This window comes from Ictidomys tridecemlineatus, chromosome 4 (genome assembly GCF_052094955.1).
Source record: "Ictidomys tridecemlineatus isolate mIctTri1 chromosome 4, mIctTri1.hap1, whole genome shotgun sequence".
Taxonomy (NCBI): Eukaryota; Metazoa; Chordata; class Mammalia; order Rodentia; family Sciuridae; genus Ictidomys; species Ictidomys tridecemlineatus.
Genome location: NC_135480.1, coordinates 32,526,527 through 32,543,923, shown reverse-complemented (window position 1 = coordinate 32,543,923; position 17,397 = coordinate 32,526,527). Strand labels below are relative to the sequence as shown.

Below are 17,397 nucleotides of genomic sequence, written 5' to 3'. Positions count from 1 at the left end.
GAAATAAAAATAAAGCGAAAAGAAAGAAGCGGACTCACCTTTATGAGGCATCCTCTCTCGTTGTCAAAGCTCCTGTCAAGAGTTTTGTTTGATTGGGTGTTTTTTTGTTTTTTGTTTTTTTGGTTGTTTTTTTTTCTGTTGTTGCTTAAAGACCACAACGGTTTGAAATTACGGTGTTTAAAAGGAGTTTCTTGTGAGAGTTTTCTCCACGGACGCTGCTGGGTTGGTGTATGAGAGCAATTCTCAGATCCCTGGGAAGGAGACAGAGATTGACAATAAAATGGGCTGTCAGCGGCTGGAGAGTGAGAGATAAAGAGTGTGGGTGAGGGAAGTGGCTGCAGCCAGCACACCTATGCTGATTGGTGATGGCTCAAGTGTGTTAATGTGTGTGTGCCGGCTCCCGGCCTCGCCTCCACCGCTCCTCACTGGCCCATTAGCGAAGCCTGACCTCTGTCATCATCCTCCAGCAAAACACTTCCTCCTGCGCCTGAACCAGAGCGGGAAATGAGGCCGAGCCACGGTTCGCTTTTCAAACCCACTAATCACTCCGCAACATGCAAATGCACCGCTCGCTCCCACACAAAATATTGCTTTATGCAAAGCAGCGCCGGGGCCTCGCGCCAGCCGATTGGATGCTCCCTCTCCCCGCCTGGTGCAATTGGTCCGTTTGTTTGAATATGAATACACTTGTTTTCGGCTCCGCCGGTGGGTCCCGGCTCTTCTTCCCGGCGAAGGGCCCCCGCGCTGGGGCTCTGGAGCTCGCCGACATCTCCCGGCTCTGATCGCTCAGGCCGTCAGCACCGCCAGCGCTGCGGCCGCGAACTTGAGCGATCGGGGGAAGGCCTTTGGGTTGGAAGTTGAGCTCCCTTACCCCCACCCTAAGCGGGGTGCAGGACTCCTAGCCCCTGGAGGGAGCAAGTTTCTGCAGCTCTGCGTCGTCCTTTCTGGCCAACTCCAGTGAACGGTGGCCTGCCGCCCCGCCCCCGTCCACCCTCCCCTCCCGCCCCTACCCCATCACAGCCTGGGCCCCAGGAAGCCGAGCACCACGCTGGCCTCTGCCTAGCCCACCTGGCCTCTAGGAAGAAGAGGAAAGGGGCGGGAGCCTTCCTGGGTCCTGGCAGTTTCACTCCTGGCGGTGGAGGCGCGTCGAAGCCTAGGCCGGAAGGAGGCCGCCAGGCCGAAAACTCGGCGAGGCCGGCAGCCTCCCCAACCCAGGCCTCCTGGGCCTGCCCATTCCCCCACCCCTGCTTCCCCAGTCCTTTCTTCTCTTCTTTCTCCTTTCGGAAGCCGCGGTGCGCAGCGGAGCGGAGGCAGAGCCCGGGCTGGAGAGGCCCGAGTAAACACGCCACTTACTTTGTGTACAGAGGATTCTTGTGAAAAGCCCTGAAGAGTCCTCACCAAACACTCACCAACTTCTCCCACGTGCCATTTGTTGACTAAGTGTGGCTGCTTTTCCAGGCTCCTGAGAGGAGGGGAAGCAAGGGGGAGATAAAAGGGGAGGGGGAGTGGTGGAAGCTCGGGGCGGGTGGGGGGATGACCAATGCTGTAAGAGATTCTGTGTGTGTGTGTGTGTGTGTGTGTGTGTGTGTGTGTGTCCCCTCCGGCGTTGTTGGTATGTCAGCGTGTGTCGGTGTGTGCTACCGATTGTGTGTGTGGTGCAAGTATGTGTCCGCCAGACTCCTCTCCTTGGTCAGCTCAGTCCACGGAGACAGCTCTCCTTCAGCTGTTGCCAGAAAACCGGGGAGGAAAGTAAGTAAACGGTTTTTCTCTTCTGACCACACACCAAAAGTCTGTCTGTTGAATGCCCGATGATTAGGATACACCTCAGTACACTCCAAAGGCGTCCCTCGGAGCACGCAGTTTAGGTGACAGGGGAGCCATCAGGCTGCCTTGTCCTGCGCTGTCCTGAGCTGTCTTGGAGCGGGAGTGCCTTGGAGCCGGGAAGGAGGAGGCCTGAGATGCAGGACATACCCCAGGACTTGGCAAAGGGGTATGGAGTCGGAAAAGCGGAGGCCAGGAGGCTGAAAGGAAGCCGCCGCCGGGACACTTAACTCTTCCTGACTTCTGAAAAGTTCTGCAAGTGAGAGCTCATCAATAACTGCCTGCGCAAACCCAACTGACCGCTGACAGGCGGCGCCGCGGAAGCCCCGTGGGAGTCGAAACAGGCCGCAGTGGGCTGCCTTGGGCCGCTGGGCCTGGTGTGGGCCTGGCACTCTCCGTCCTGCCCAGAACCCAGCAAGTTGCTATCAGGAGCCTATGCAGAGTGCAGCCGGAGCCAGGGCCTTCCCCGCCCCAGTCCGAAATGGGTTCGTACCTCCCGCTCACCTCCTCCGTCTGGGCTCAGCCCCTTTGTGCGGCTCAGATCTCTCAGCGCCAAGGGAAATCCAGGCCAGAGGCAAAGGAGGTGGCGCTGGGTACCGCTGCCTCCCTAAGAGATTTCGTAGGACCGCGACTTTCAGAGGATCCCTGGAATTTGGGCATCGGTTTCGGGTCCCAGAGCAGCAAGAGTCTGCGTTCTCTTTCTTTCTCTTTTACTTCTCAAGTGAACGTTAAAGACGCTCACACTCAAAGCTACTAGGCTTGAGCGAGAAGGGGGGAAAAAAGACCCAGTGACTCTGTCCGAACTGGAGGCGAATATCATTTTTACAACCTCTCAATTAGCGACCGAGTGGATTAGCACCTTCTTAAGCTTTGCCTCAGAAAGAAGCAGCCATAATCTTGTTGCTATTTCCCCCCAGGGCACAGGCCCTTTGAATCAGCTCCTTCTCCCACCCCTCAACCCCCACCTCACCTCGGAGAAAAGTTTTAACAAAAAATCAGAAGAGGCGAGGAGCCGGGAGTGAATGCCACTGACGTCATTGGGTGGGGATGGGGGGCTCAGGGAAGGACTCCTGGAAACTCCTCGGCACAAACAAGAAACAAAAAAGGACTTGGCCGCTTCCAATGTGTCAATATTTGGGGGTGGGGGAACTCAGCTCCGGAAGGAGACAGAATTTCCAAAGTTTAAGGAGAGCGGGGTGAAAGCGAGATTTCCTCACTCTCTCGGGACAGGTCTCAAGGAGGATGGGGGTGCTATTTTGCTCTTTGCAGATACTCACTCCCTCTGCCAAGTACCTGCTGTGGGGGCGACGTGGAGGGGTGGAGTGGAGGTGCGGGGGTGCCAGAGATGTCCACAAAATTGAGACAACTTGCAGGTCGCCATTTTAATTCAAGCTTCCAACAAGACCGAGGCCCACTTGCAGTCCTTTCAAGGCCGGGTGGGTTAGGGTGGGGGAATTGCGCTTTAGGTTTCGGTGTCGCCTTTCTCCTCCACTCCCGCTGCTCTCACCGCCCCCCGCCCCTTGGAGCCGGAGGAGGACCTCTTTTCCGCCTGTCCACGGCAGCAGGGGCTGCTCCAGTTGTCCCACCCGGTAACTGGAGACTGTCGTGCCGAGGGAGTCGGTGCCCACACTGGGGGATCGTGGCTAGCTGCGAGAGTGCTCAGAGTGCCTCTCCTCGGTATTAGTCCCAGCCCTTTGCCTGTGTCCACCCCATAAAGTTCCGGGTCCCGGGGCGTCCTCTGTCCAGGCAAAAGAGTGTCCAGCACTCTGGGGGGTATATTTTCGGCTCCCAGTTTCGGAACCAAGAATCTCCCACCCAGTGGTCGAAACCTTCAAACTCTTGCTTTCACTTAGCCAAGCTGACAGGCACGGTGCAGGCGCGCTGGAAATGGTAAAGCCTGGAATTTTTTGATAGAAAGTCTCTACAAACGTCTGCATCACTTTGCATAGCTCTAAACGTCTCCATCTGCAGACCCTGGGAAAAATGGGTTCCTTGGTTGGCGGAACTGACAAACCGGTCAAACCATCACCAAAGGCAAAGGCCTCTCACCCCGGCCCCCCCAGTCCGGGGTGCTTCCTTGTTTCAGGCCTTTCTCCTCTTTTCCCCAGCAACCTGCCGGGTTTCCACCCCCCCCCCCTGCAGTCTGGCCAAGTCCACAGCTTAGGGAAGCCGAGGGGATCCCAGAGACCTCCCTGCGGCGCCTCCAAGCTGTGTCCACGCTTGGCTGAAGGAAGCTAGGTGCCCTCGTCCTTCCTGCCAAATGGTTGGTGCGTTAGGGGGCTCTCTGGGACCGGTCCTCTTTCCGTTTATACTGGTCGGCAAGTATCTCTCCCGGTCCATGTCCCCCCTTTAAAACAACATTGTCCAGCTGGGTGTCCCAGAAAAGTGATTTCTTAAAGTCCATGGATCTGACTCCCAACACTGCCTCCCGGACTCTACATGTAGTTGTCTAGATAGGGACAGATTAAAGCTCATCAGATTTAGGGCCCTTGAAAACAGCAGCACTCTGGGATTCTTAGAAATAGGGTTACCTAGCAAAGTCTGCTTTCCATTTCTTCACCTTGAGTAGTGGATCCCTCAACACTCCTTTCCCTGTTACCTTCGCCACCCCCCCCCCAAAAAAAGCTAGAGTTCAGCTTCAAAAAGAAAAGCAAGCCAAGGTCTCTTCTCCCAAGAGATTTGCTCTCCAAACCCTCTTCCAAAGGCCAGACCAAGTCCTGTAATTTGTCCAGTCTTGGATCTAGGAACCTGCCGACCAGGAACTGAGGGCTCTGGGGCTGGGGAGCAGGAAAGAGCAAATGTCATGGCTGGCTCATTCCAGCAACCGGGAACCAGAGCTGAGGACATCCTGACGAGGCTTTTAAAATGACATTGATTGGGACAAGCTGTTCCCAACAGCAGAAAGAGTTAATCTTCCTGTTAATCAAGGCACTAAGGGGCTCAATGCGAGTTTTATTAGCGACTGAAGAACAGAGGCGGCAAGCGAGGGATCAAAAGCTGGGATCCCAGATATTTTGTCAGCGCGTGCTCTCCAGGAAAAAAAAAATGTATTTTCAATTAGAGAACAATTCGGCACTTTTCATCATTTCCTAACCCAGCCACACAGATGGTGACTTACAAACCTGGCGAGAGGGGAAAACTCGATGCCCAGGGGGCAGCCAGGGGACCAAGGGGCGGGGAGGAGGTGAGGGTAGCCTCTTCGGAGTTCGGCGGGGAGAATTTAAGAACCCTCAGTCGGGGGCCCAGAAGCCTCCAATTCCTTCAGAGTGGAAAGATGATGAAAAGTGAAGCAACAGACACAACCACTAATATCCTCATCCATTCCTCCAGGTCAGCGCCCTACTCCCCAGGCGCGAGTGGAGTCCAGACCCCTCGCGCCACGGCCCCACCGACTGGAAACTTTGCGCAGAGAAAGAGACTCTCCTCCCTTCTCTCCCGCGCTGCCCCCTTCTGCCCCGGAGGGGCGTTGGATTCCCTTCGGTTTTCCTTTCAAATTCTAAAAAAAAATAAACTCCCGGGCCGTGAGGAAATCTGAATAGCACCCCCTCCAATAATCCAAATTATATGAGAGGATCTGAAGGAAAAAAGACCAACCACATACATCCTCCCATCGAGGAGGGCACCGGAGTGAGAAGGCAACAGAGGAGGTCCCTGGCTTGCCCTGAGCGCAGGGCGAGGACTCTGGTCAGAGGTAATTATGTCACCGCGTTTTCTCGCCGTGACAGCCGAATAAACACAATCTCCAATAAACATCTCTAATGAGGGAGGAGGCCCGAGGATGGCTGGGTTTGATTTATGACTGGAGGACAAGGTCCACTTCCCACTGCGAAGCAGGCAACCTGCTCACCGCCCGGCTCTGGGGAAAGGAATCTATGGAGGAAAGGACCCCGACCCAGGTAAGGTGCGCGGCGGGGCGGCCACTTCTCTGATTGCCTTGCTTCGAGGCTAGGATGGCCACCTAGCCTGTAAGAGTTGGGAGGTGGTCCTAGCACCTGTCACCAGAGCCTGAGATCCCAACGTCCTCCCAAAGTGCCTCCAGACTGTCCAGAGAGGGGGCGCCAGGAACGCGCTTTGGAGTGGGGGAGGGCGAACCAGGGCCTGACCTGGAGGCCTCCCCAACCCGGGAGGGCAGGATGCTCCAGAGCGGCGCTTAAGTCGGCCTGGGTGTCTCCAGCAGCTCAGGGCTAGGGTCCCGGGACTTTCGCCCCGCGGAATCACAAGTTAGTCTAAGTTTGGGGTCGTCCCTTTCCTGACCCACTTAGGGAAACTTCCGGCACCGGGGCTCCAGCTGTCCCAGAGAGGGAATGTGACTGGGCTCCGCTTTACTAGACCCTCAGCCGCGGGGCTTCCAGGCGCCCATAAGCTTCCCATAAGCAGAGAGTGCTGCGCCGGCAGTAACCAGCTCGCAGTAACCCGAGCCCGCGTTCTAGCTCAATGAAAATCGCTAATTATTAGGTCTTCCGAAGTGAAGCTCAAATCACACGCTGGGGGCTTTACTCGCTGCCCAGCTCTGAGAGCCGCATTCTTTCGTCCACCGATCCTTTCAGGGAAACGAACCCCATCTCTCAGACTTTGTTATGGTCCAACCATCTACACTTTTCCAACCAAGGGAAACTTTTGCTGCACCTCGCTAGACCCGCGGCGGGGTACTTCCATGCACTCCCACCATGGCTGGGGACTTCTCCATACGGGAATGTCTTGCGGGCGGATCTTGGGTGCAAACTGCATCTTCACATCCTGCATTTCTCACGATCGCAAGCGACTTCTGTAGACAGAAGCGGCAGACCTCCGCCCTCAACCCTCAGCTCAGGGCTGGAAGTCCACTCGGGACTGAAACATTTTGCTACTTTTGCAGAAAAGCATGCTCAGCCAAAATAGCTCCCCTCCCCCCTCCTATCCCGGCCTCGATAACTCCCTTCCATTTTTGTTTGCCTCCTTTTGAAAGCAAAAAAATCGAGCCCCGGGGCCACTTGGGGAGGGCTTTGATTGGGGGGACACCCTCGCCGGCAAGGGAAAGGCGCCGCGAGCCGCGAGCTGGGTAGCTGTGGGGGCATGGGCGGTTACCTGGGAGCGGAGGGCGGGGAGGCAGGTGAGCCTGGCGGCGCGGGTTCCCACACTTCTCACCACCGCTCGGCAGGGGAAGTGGCAGATCTGACAACCGCGTTCTACGCGAGGACCTGCCCCAGAGTTTAAATGTCAATGATAAGAAAAGAGGGTGCTCAGGCAGGCGCTAACTTTCCTTAATATCCACGCCAGCGCCGTCCTCATTGGCTGCCCGGCCCGCGTGACGTCATGGCGGCCAGAGTTGGGTTTAGCTCCGCGCAGACTAGCTTTCCCGCCCGGCGGGAGCCTCCCTCTCCCGACCTAGGGTCTGACCCGCTCGCATCCCCAGCTCTGGCCTTTCCTGGCCGGGCAGGCTGCTGCCCACGCCCAGCTCTGATCCGCCTGGTCCTTTAGAACGTACAGTCAACTCCTCCAGTAAGCTAGTCCTGCTAAGTGCGCTCCTCTTGCCCTTTCATCACGCGGATCCCACAACCCTACCCTAAGGCTAGTCACCTATCTCTCTGGGAGACCACCCTAACCCCTCCTGGATTCTCCAGGGAGTCATATCATCAGAGGGACCCGAAGGCCGCACCGGGGTTGAAAGTGAAGTGGCCTCTGGCAGAAATCGTTTTCAAAGGAGCTCAAGGAGACCCCAACCTGGTCCTCGTGCACACAAGTCACCAGCCGGGCATAGACTGGGGCCCCAGGGGAAGAGAGATACCTTCCCTCAAATTAGGCCAAAGTTATGGCAGGTCCGCTGAGTTTTCCTAAGTTCCAAACCGGGCCTGCCGGGCTTCCCTCGCCCCTGCTACTGAAAGTCTCCAGCCACGTAGAAAATGTAGGTGATTGTATTTGTCTTTTGCTTGAGGGTTATTTGTTGAGTTGGTGGTCTGGAGAAGGAAAATGCGGAAATCACAGTTATTGAGGTGAAGACTTCCCCTCTTGGCACCGAGGAAACGACAGAAACTGAGAGGAGGTCGGCAGGATACTGACCTGGTGGTCTGTGCCAGTCTTCCCTTCACACCTTCTGTGGACTGGGAGACGGCTTAGAGGAGCTGAGCCTGTTTCTAGGAATGAATGCCTACACCAGGGTTGTCTTAACCCGTCCCCCCTCCACCGGATGGAGGGGAGGGGGGCTCTTCATCTTCCAATTTCTTCTCCCTCTGTCTGCATCCAGATCTTGAATTTGGAAGTGACTGACACCAGGCCTGGAGGGTCAGGGGGGCGCTTAAGGAAGTGGAGGGAGGGGAAGTGAAGGGGCGTGGTATTGCTGGTAGACAGCCGCAGCCTGGGTGGACTCAGGCATGTATGTTAAGGCCAGGAGCTGGGCGCTTGGGTCAGAGGAGGCCCCCAGGGCCTGATCCTAAACACCTTGGTCAGTAGGGGCCGCGAAGGGAGAGCCGTGCACAGATGGCACAAGGTGAGGGGTTGAGAGGTTTCTGCTCCTTCCATAGCACACCTGGACAGGTGCAGGGCTTCACAACAGGCCCGGGGGACAGCTCCAAGCAGGTCCCCTTACTTCTCTTGGTTTAGCCAGCTAACAGAGGGACTAGATTTTTTGTCTTTTCTACCCGTTGAGGCCCGGAGGGAGGGATGGGTGGGGAAGAGAAAGAAAGCCTTGGCTGAGAGGGGAATATTCTCCACACTTCCCTTCTTCACCCCAACTCTCAGGGATTCAGGAGTCAGGGCCAAGGAGCGTCCACCCTTATTGGCCATCCTAATCTGGGCCTGAACCCTACCGTGGGGGTGTAGCCCCAAACCTGGCTGGGCTGGGAAGTGGCGCTCCAGCATTTTCTCGGGTTCTTGGCCATCGGTCTTCTCCCGTGACCTAGTTTCTCTAGGTAAGCCCCTCGCTCTCCTTCGGGACCTCCTCCCAAGATCTCCTCCACTTTGTCATATTCCTCGGGGGTGTGGACTATGGGTAGGCCTTGGGCCTGGGTAGGCCTCCCCAGCCCCGCAGTTTCTGTTCGAGGCTCACTCCTCACCCGCCCCCTGTCCCAACCGGAGGCCGCCGAGAGGGCTGCTCCGGGCTTGTTTGGAGTCCGGGCCATTAAATGTGAGCGGATCCCTGCAACCCAGCAGGGTGCTCAAGAGCGACGCTGGAAACGCCACGGCCGCCGCCTGCTTATCTGGCTGTCAATAAAGGACGCGTTCAGGCCGCGCAGGAGCGCCCGCGGTGGAGGCGAGGCCAGACCTCTGCCTTTCCGAGCTCCGGGCCAACGCTTGAGCCGCTCTCCATTTGCCCCCAGCACAGAAAGCAGAGCGGGAGGGATCCGGCGTCGCCACCCGGGAGGGAGCAGTTTTAGCCGCAGCCAAAACTTGGTCCTGCGGGTAGCTGTTGACCTCGGAGAACTCCGAAGACACTATCAGAACCCGAGCGCTGGGGGCTCCCCTGGTCTCCTGCCACCGGCCTAGGGGGCAACAGGGCGCATGGTGCCTAGCCTTCAAGATCTACCCTTGCCCCTTCAGGGTAGAGGCAGTCTCTCTAGGCCTCATGGGCTCGTATCGCTGGCAGAAGGGCACGGCGGGCAGCGAAGACTTTTAGCGACCAAGATGCCCACTGACTGCTACCCGAGTCAGGTTGTAGGTAGGGTTCAAATGGGAAACACAAACAAACAAACAACCCCTCATTTTCTTCCAGGCTTCCCCCATCCCGGGTTGTCCCAGGCTACAATTCTCCAACATCTAGGGCAGTCCCAAGCTCTGCTTCTCCTCAGCACCAGTGCCCGAGCATGGCAACCGCCCAGTCTAGGGAGCCTTCTGGAGCAGCCCTGACCCCTGACTTCCCGTTTAGTCAGCAGAAGCGAAGTGGGGAACTGGGGTGTGAGGGATAGGGCTGGAGGGTAAAGGAAGGATTAGAGAGCAGTCTTGGTTGTAAGCGGGAGGGGGAAAATCGGTTATTGACTTGAGTTATAGCTGATATCTGTTGTGCTTGTCCAAGGTACGTTTCCCCCTCTTCTCTATCCCCTTAACTACTTTATGCAAACAAACTGGCTTCCAGATTGTTGTAGCCCCTCCCCCGGATCTGGGCTACAGGGTGGGTGGGAATTGATTCAGTGTTTGTCTTTTAATTGAGAATGGGCATTGAGTCTCCCAACAACTGAAAAGTAGAAAAGGATCTTTCCACTTAAATATTTCAATTTCACTTTACTAAATCTGAACAACAATGGGCCCTTTTAAATGTCTTCTTCTTTTAAAAGAGTATTTCTGGACTGGGGATGTGGCTCAGTGGTAGAGTGCTTGCTTAGCAAATGTGAGGCCCTGGTATAATTCCTGCATGGGAGTGGGGGGGGAGAGGAAGAAGGAGAAGGAGAAGGAAAAGGAGGAGGAGAAGAAGGAGAAGGAGGAAGAAGAAGAGAAAAGAAAGCAAGGGGGAAAAGGAAAGAAATGAAATGGTATTCCTGAGTGGGTACTAATTTATAAAGGGGTTTAATAAAGATTTGCCATATAAAATTAATAGCAGAGGGAAAAGTCCCACACATAATTGAAAAACATACTACGCATATTTGCAGGCCAATTCAAATAACTATACAAGCCACTAATGCAGATATCATCTAAGAAATAAAATTAAATGGGCAGTGTATGTGGCTCTTGCTCTTCTTTCCCTCTCCTTCACTTCCTCTCCTTTAAACAGCAAGTTGGCTTTATCAAGATTTTTATTTTAAATCAAAACTAAAGGAATATTTTGGGGGGAACTCAAGCATTAAAAAGAAGAATATTTAGCAAAGATAATATTTGCCATCTTGTCACCCTGGTCTAAATTGTGCATAATGGCACAATTACATGCAATTCTGTGATTTTTTTTTTTTACTATTCAATTGTTAACCTGCTGTCATACAAAGAAATATCTTAGTTTCTTCTCTTCTGTCTGTTCTACCACACTATAAAAAGTTTTCTGGGACCTTTGAGAAAATCTCCAATCCTTCCAGATTTCTTTCCTACTCAGAAAATCTCTACAATCAATTCAGGAAAACTCTGCTGTCCTTTCCTTTTAAACATTTTCATATTAAGTCAGTTTGAGGCACCATGTTTGATTTTTTTCTCTCCCTTGTCGGGGTGGAGATGGAGACATTAGCTGAATTCCCTGGGGGTGATTGGATGCAATTCACTGAAAGTAGACAGGCACGTCCTGGATGTTAGAAATTCACTTTTTCTCAACGTGACAAGGCCGGCTTCGATCTACAATTGTATTTGAATGGGCAATGAGCGGAAAGATCTCTCATCATTAAGCCTGCTTCTACTTTAGCAAAATAAGGAGAGCCTTCATTTGCACACAAATGCTCATAAAACTCAGATTCCCAGCAACCCTTTAATAAAAAGGGATTGCTGTGTAATTTAAACTGGAGGTGAAGAGAAGACAGACAGAGATGGGGGGTTTCAACAGCATCTCTTCCCTTCCCCCAAAAGGTCCATGCGATGGAGTTGACTTTTTTACTTTAAATCTTAAATAAGATGTGAGTTGTAACAAGAGGATTGGCACTTACTCTGTGACCCTTATAATTGGATTAAATATAGGCTGAGACGTACAAAAACACACCAAGATTGACACCTGCCAACTGGACTTCCTTATGATTGATTGTGATGCTTCGTGCTGGCAACAATAATGAAATAAATTGTACGGATAAAACAGCACATTTGTCATTTCCGTGCCATGAGTGAGGAAGTCAACGAGTTAGGCAAGCTGTTAGCTGACAGGCGCGAGCGGGAGGCAAGCTAAAGAGATAAATAAGGATTCCAGGCATTGACAGGACAAATTATAACTTGTCACAACCTTTTTAAATTCAGAAGTTTTCAATTAACATATATATTGCTGTTACATATAAGATAAGGGGGCACCGACGTAAACACGAGAGGGGCGCGGGGAACCCTTTCCCCCTCCCGCCCCCGCCCGCCCCCAGCGCCCAGGGCTTGGGCGTTGGGCCTCTTCGGCTGCGCTCGCCAGCAAGCAGGAACCCTGGCAAGCCGGGAGGGCACCCGCAGGCCAAGGCTTCACGACCTGTCCGCGGACTCACAGTTTACTAACGTGGGTAAGAGTGCTTTAGGTTGAGGGGCGGCTCCTTCTTTTGCTTATACCCGCAACCTGGGGCTCCAGCAGCCTTTGCTCAATGAAGCAAAACTCCCAGTTCTGGTTCCCTAAGTCGCCGTGTATGGAGGAAGAGGTAGAGAGCAGAGGTATCCCTCGTTCGCACTCCAAAGTCTTATCCAAACCAGAGAATCTGAGCGTCCAGACCCAGGATAAAAGGCAATGGCCACATCCTAGGGAAAGGCCTGGGCCGCTGAAACAGTATAGTCTGAGAATACCGCTCAGTTCTGGCCTCCTCTGATTCCCAGGCCCAGCGCCGCCCTGGAGGAAGCCACGGAATCGGGTTTTTTACGCAAGAAGAGCTGCATTTCCCTGTTCAGTCTTTTACTCTGGACAGTTTCAGGGGCTCTTCCATGGTCCACGGTAGATGTGGGGGAGGCAAGCCCTCCAGAGGGTCCCTGGATAACCTGAGGCCATTTGCATAGAGCTAAAGAGGCTTCAGGGGGAGCAAAACGCTGGAGTTACCCGCAGGACTACAAATGAGTGGCGGACTTGGGATTTTTGGTGGAGTCTAGACATCGTGGATGTGGCCCGAGACCAACGTGGGTGGATCTGTGGATGAAGTTTGACTAGTGTGTTGGTAAGGAACTCTGTAACCGTTCCCACCCTCAAAGAGGTTGATTTGTTATTTTTGAAGCTTAGACTCATCCCTAACTGGAATGTGGACTTTGCGGTGCTTCTCAGAACTCACATCCTAGCCTCCCGCCAAACTCCAGCTAGAATGGAAAGTTTGCGACGGGAAATGAGCGGCCCCAGGTCTGGGGCTGCAGGGCCAGAAGAGCAGCCTGAGCAGGCAAGTAGCATATAGAACAAGGCCTGGTGGTCCCCCGGGGGCTGGGAAGCTCGAGGCCGCAGGAAGCTGGGAAGGCACAATTCCGGGCAGGTAGGACACACGTAATAGGCGCATCCCGTGCCAGTTAGACCAGGGAGCGCGCTTCCTCCAGGTGCTGTCATCTGCCTCTGCTCCCGCAGATCCCCAGACTCACTGTGTGGTATTTGGAGTCCACGCCCTCATTCTGGTCCTCGTGGAGGAAGAGGCCACCCTTGCTGTCGAGGCCACAACATGTCACCACAAACACGCCCAGAAAAAGCACGTCAACCCCAGGTTCCAGAGCTTCTAGTCTTAACCTCCCAGCGCCTGCCACCAAATTAAGCATCGTCTTTGCAGGAGCAAAGACGGAGCCCAGGATTTAGTAAGGGAGGGAGGAAAAGGGAGGTAAAAACAAGTTACATGGAATTAGTTGGAAGCAGCCGCATTCCCCAGCGACCGCAGCCATTAACATTATAATCTCAAACGCCATTTTTTTTATGTAACACTATTGTTAGTAAATCAACTCCTCAGGTCCTCAGAGATGCTGACCCCTGGCAATTCAGTGAAAGTGTAATTATCTTCCCGAATCTTGGACAGATTTAAGAGATTACATTTCAACTAAATCTATATCAATGCTAATTCCCTCTCTTTCCCCAGCCTGCAGGTGCTAGGCACGGGAAATGGCGTCAGGCCCCAGCAGAACGCTTCACAAAGAGGCAAGGGCTTCCTGCGTACAGGGCCAAAAGAAATGAAGCCCCACATAAAATTACACCTTTTTTTCCCCCTACAAAACCTGGTTCTTATATAGCAAAGTTAAACAAAGCAGCTATGCTAAATTAGCGTTACATAAAGGCGAGTTTAATGCTCGGTTACAGTCAACTGGTGTATCTCTGATGGCTAATTGTCTATCAAAATTAAAGAGAAAAGAACAAATGATTCGTTATAAGAAGGTGTTAAAAGCTTCAACAAAAGGACATTTCACAAATATAATATCAGCAGCTCTGAGATTGCCCGCGGGGTTGTTCAGGCCCCGGCCCTGCACAGCAATGAGAAGTGGGGTGCGGGGTGCTATTTGCCTGGCAAGAGCTCATTTCCTCCCAAATGAGTATAATAAAAACCCGAGAGGCGATATTAGTGTAAAGATCGGGATTAATCCTAATCCGTGAGATTGAGCGTAGACTTCAAAGGGACCCCTAATCTCTTTGCCCAGGTTGGGAGCGGAGGCGCTTTGCCATCCTTACAAGGATACCATATCCAGCTTGCCACTGTCCCACGTTCAGGGACTGGAGGAGCGAGCACCCGGTTCAGGGTGGTTTCAACAGAGGAGAGCAGTTTGCGCTGACATCGGCTCTTCCCTGCTTTCTCTGGGCTGGAATCGCACTCTGCTGTCTCTCAATACTCTCGGAGGTCCGACACAGTCCAGCACGTGCCTTTCTGACACGCTGCGCTGGCTTGCGCTTGGGGTGGGAGGGTGGAGCAGAGTGCAGCCGCCAACCCACACGCCCACCCCCGCCCTAGGTTGGGAAGGACGCAGAATATAATACGATGGTCCCCTTCCCCAAGGCGACACCAGATCCAGAACTCCATGCATAGTTGTTGCTCAAAGTTAATTAAACCTGAAAGCTACCAAAACGCGCGCGCCGGGCGCACTAAGGCCGATTCCCGACCGGTGTAGCCGGCCCGCAGCGCCAGAGAAGCAGCGAGGGCCGCCAGGGTTTGCTCAATCCAGCGGAGTCTCTGTAAAACAATCTGAGTCTGGAGAATAAAAGCCGAAAGCAAATCAGGCAGCAAGAGCAACAAACCGTCTGGAAAATGGACCCACGGAGCCGCAAGAATGTACTTTAAAAAAAAAAAAAAAAGAGGAAGAAAACCTTTGACAACTTGTATCCTAAGGAAAGTGTATTGAAGATAATTGAAATGATTACAATTCATTGCTGCCTGACTTTGAATATGAACAGTCACATAATGACATCCTCGCCATACCACAACAGTTTAATTTCCATTACCCGACTTCGGGATCCTTGCGCCAGCCGCAGGGGCAACGTGGAGCTAATACAGAAATCCTGGCTCCTGCCTGAATTATTCATTTCGGAGGCGTGTGGGTGGGATAGGAGTGCAGAGTGTTTTGCAAACCACTCCCGCCCCACAACTTATTCTGAAAATTCCAAGGGACCAATGGACACCGGGAAGCCCAGAAAATAGCCATCAAGGGGCCACTTTGCCCGACGTAGCTGCGGGCGACCGCTCTGTCTAGTTGTCCTCAAGGATTCTTACAGAACGGATCTTCCAGTTCCCACCCTAATCCGGCCGGGTCCTGGGAGGACCCAGAGTGGTGCCCTCTCGTAGGACCGCATCCCTTCCTTCACCTTTCTCTTTCCTTCCAGCCCTTGTGTCCTTTCCTTCTTTCTGCCTCAGAGCTCTCTGGCTTGTGCAGGGGTGGAGGCGGGGGCAGGGTGGAGAGCTGGGGACCCGCCCTACTTCAGAAGCCCCCTGGCGTATTTAGAAGTTGCCTGGCCTTGACTGTGTCCCACTCTCCCCGCAACTACCCCACACTCTTCGACCACGGGAAAGAGCCAAGAAAGTCAGAGTCTCTGCACCATGCAGAAGTTGGCGCTCACCTTTGGGCGCGGCCTCCGCAGAGCCTCTAGGCGAGGGTGGGGAGGGAGTGAAGAGTAGTGAGCGGGGTGTGAGCAGGGCCCAGGCCTCTGGAGTGCGCAGGCGCCGCTCGGGCCCGCTGCCCCCTCCCCAGAGTCAGGGTTCGGGGACAGACCCCCGCGCCCCTCTCTGCGCGCCCCTCTACCGCCTCTTAAAAAAAAAAAAAGACCATCTGGTAATTGTCTTTCTTTAGATCTTCCCTTAATTATGCTTTTAATTAAAGATGGTTCAAGGCACCGGACCACATGAAGGGCAGTAATTACAAATTACATTACAAACCCGACAGATGTAGCGGGATCTGCTGGGAAAAAGGTACCGGAATAAAAATTTGACTAAACTTTGGGATAAATTAATCGGCGGTTTGGAGAACAGAAGCACAGTTCTGATTATGTAGGCTCCAGCCAGGATTTAAGTTTTGTGTCATGATTGTTTTCATATTTCTTTGACGTCTATTGATTTGGAGGCAGCTGCAAGCCTTTGTCACAGGAGAGAAGAGCAGTCACAATATATTAGCTTGATGGCATAACTCGAACCCGAGAGGCGAGGGGAGCCTGAGTGACGGGCGCTCACGTGACCCCCTGCCCGGGGCCTCCAGGCCCAACCCTTACTTTTAACTTGTTCTAACAGGAATAATGGAGTCTTATTACTAATGCGCGGTCAGAAGGTGCTTTTCTATCTAGAACGCGGATGGCAGGAGTTGGGCGGCAGCGGGCACGAAGTGTCTCGGTAGCCAGCACCCGGCGCCTCTCCGCCAGCCACCACCCAGCTGCCAGCGAACCCAGGGCGGGCTCCGTGAAGCTACAGGCCGGGCTGCTGGACGTCGGGGGACGCCAAGCCAAGTCCTCACTACGGCCCCTTTGGGGGAATTTTGCTTGGGGTCTGAGCGGATGAAGGACCCCAGTACTGGAAGGCGACTGCTGGACAGGTGCCCTGCAGGACCAGGCGTTTGCGACCGCCGGATTGCCCGCCACGGGCATTGAATGTACAGGGGCATGACGCAGGTTGTGAAACAGAAGGGAGGGAGTTGGGTCGTTTCCTTCGCTAATCATCGCTCCCCAGTTCTCCTCCTCCCACTCCCACCCAGTCCCCGCTACCGCCCAGCCCGGAACACGCTACCAAGCGAGTCTGACTCACTTTGAGCTACTGGCTGCACTTTATGGAAAAACTATACGTGTCCATCACTCACCCATCTATTTACAGCGCCCGTGCGGTGCCTCAGGGAACATGCATGGGCAATTAAACACACCCACTTAGGGCGAGATGATCGAGGCTTTCTATTAACCACACGCGTTCAGAAGTTGATGCATCCCTAGTTTTGGCACCTTGTTGTAGATGAACATTCATTGGTAAAGTGTGTAATCCGCACCTAATCTAAACCCAGAGAACAGGCTGTTGTTGCAGGAGACCCGAGGGCCTGACGCCTCTTCTTGCAGCTTGGGGAAAGTTTTTCTTTTGATTTGTCCTCTATGTTTCTTTTTGCCTTTGCCGTTACAATTTCTGAAAGGAATGTAAATATTTTGACTAGATCCCTGCAGGGGCCTTTTAAACATCATTCACAATTATCTGTGGAATACTGTAGTTCATACTTTCAAAACTTGGGTGTTAGAATCTATCTTGCTGAGGACCCCATAGAACTAATGGCGACCTCTTCACTTTCTTTGTACAATGAAGTGAAGTATTCCCTAGAGATTGTCCAAATTTTAAGGACTGCTATTTTGCAGTTGTTAGCTGGGGAAGAAAAATCAACCTAAAAACCTTTGATGGGATTGTGGAAAGATCAAATTTCACTGTGCTGCACTCTTACCTCTTCCTGCTTTAGGAATGTACATTAAAGTATGCAAAAGTCAAAGGAATAATATTTGAAAAATCTTAAAACCCGATTTTTCTCTTCTGTGTATTTGAAGAGTGCATTTTTTTTCCTTTTCCTGATTTGGTATTTCAAATATGCAACATACATGTTGAAATTGTTACCCAAAATTCAAAG

The 17,397-nt window shown here is 53.1% G+C and overlaps 1 protein-coding gene and 1 long non-coding RNA gene across 2 annotated transcripts in view; both read left to right on the top strand.

Annotated features, from left to right (window-relative positions):
• The first annotated feature begins 3,292 nt into the window (after positions 1-3,292).
• LOC110598367 (uncharacterized) overlaps positions 3,293-17,397 on the top strand; it is a 77,543-nt gene continuing 63,438 nt past the window's right edge. The window contains exon 1 of the long non-coding RNA XR_002484184.3: positions 3,293-5,717. This is a non-coding gene — a long non-coding RNA (uncharacterized LOC110598367). The remainder of the gene's footprint in view (positions 5,718-17,397) is intronic.
• LOC144377063 (uncharacterized) lies at positions 5,724-11,491 on the top strand. Its single transcript, XM_078046300.1, has 2 exons — positions 5,724-8,284; positions 8,536-11,491. The coding sequence occupies exon 2, from the start codon at positions 8,782-8,784 to the stop codon at positions 9,277-9,279; it is 498 nt and encodes a 165-aa protein (XP_077902426.1). The 5' UTR covers positions 5,724-8,284; positions 8,536-8,781; the 3' UTR covers positions 9,280-11,491.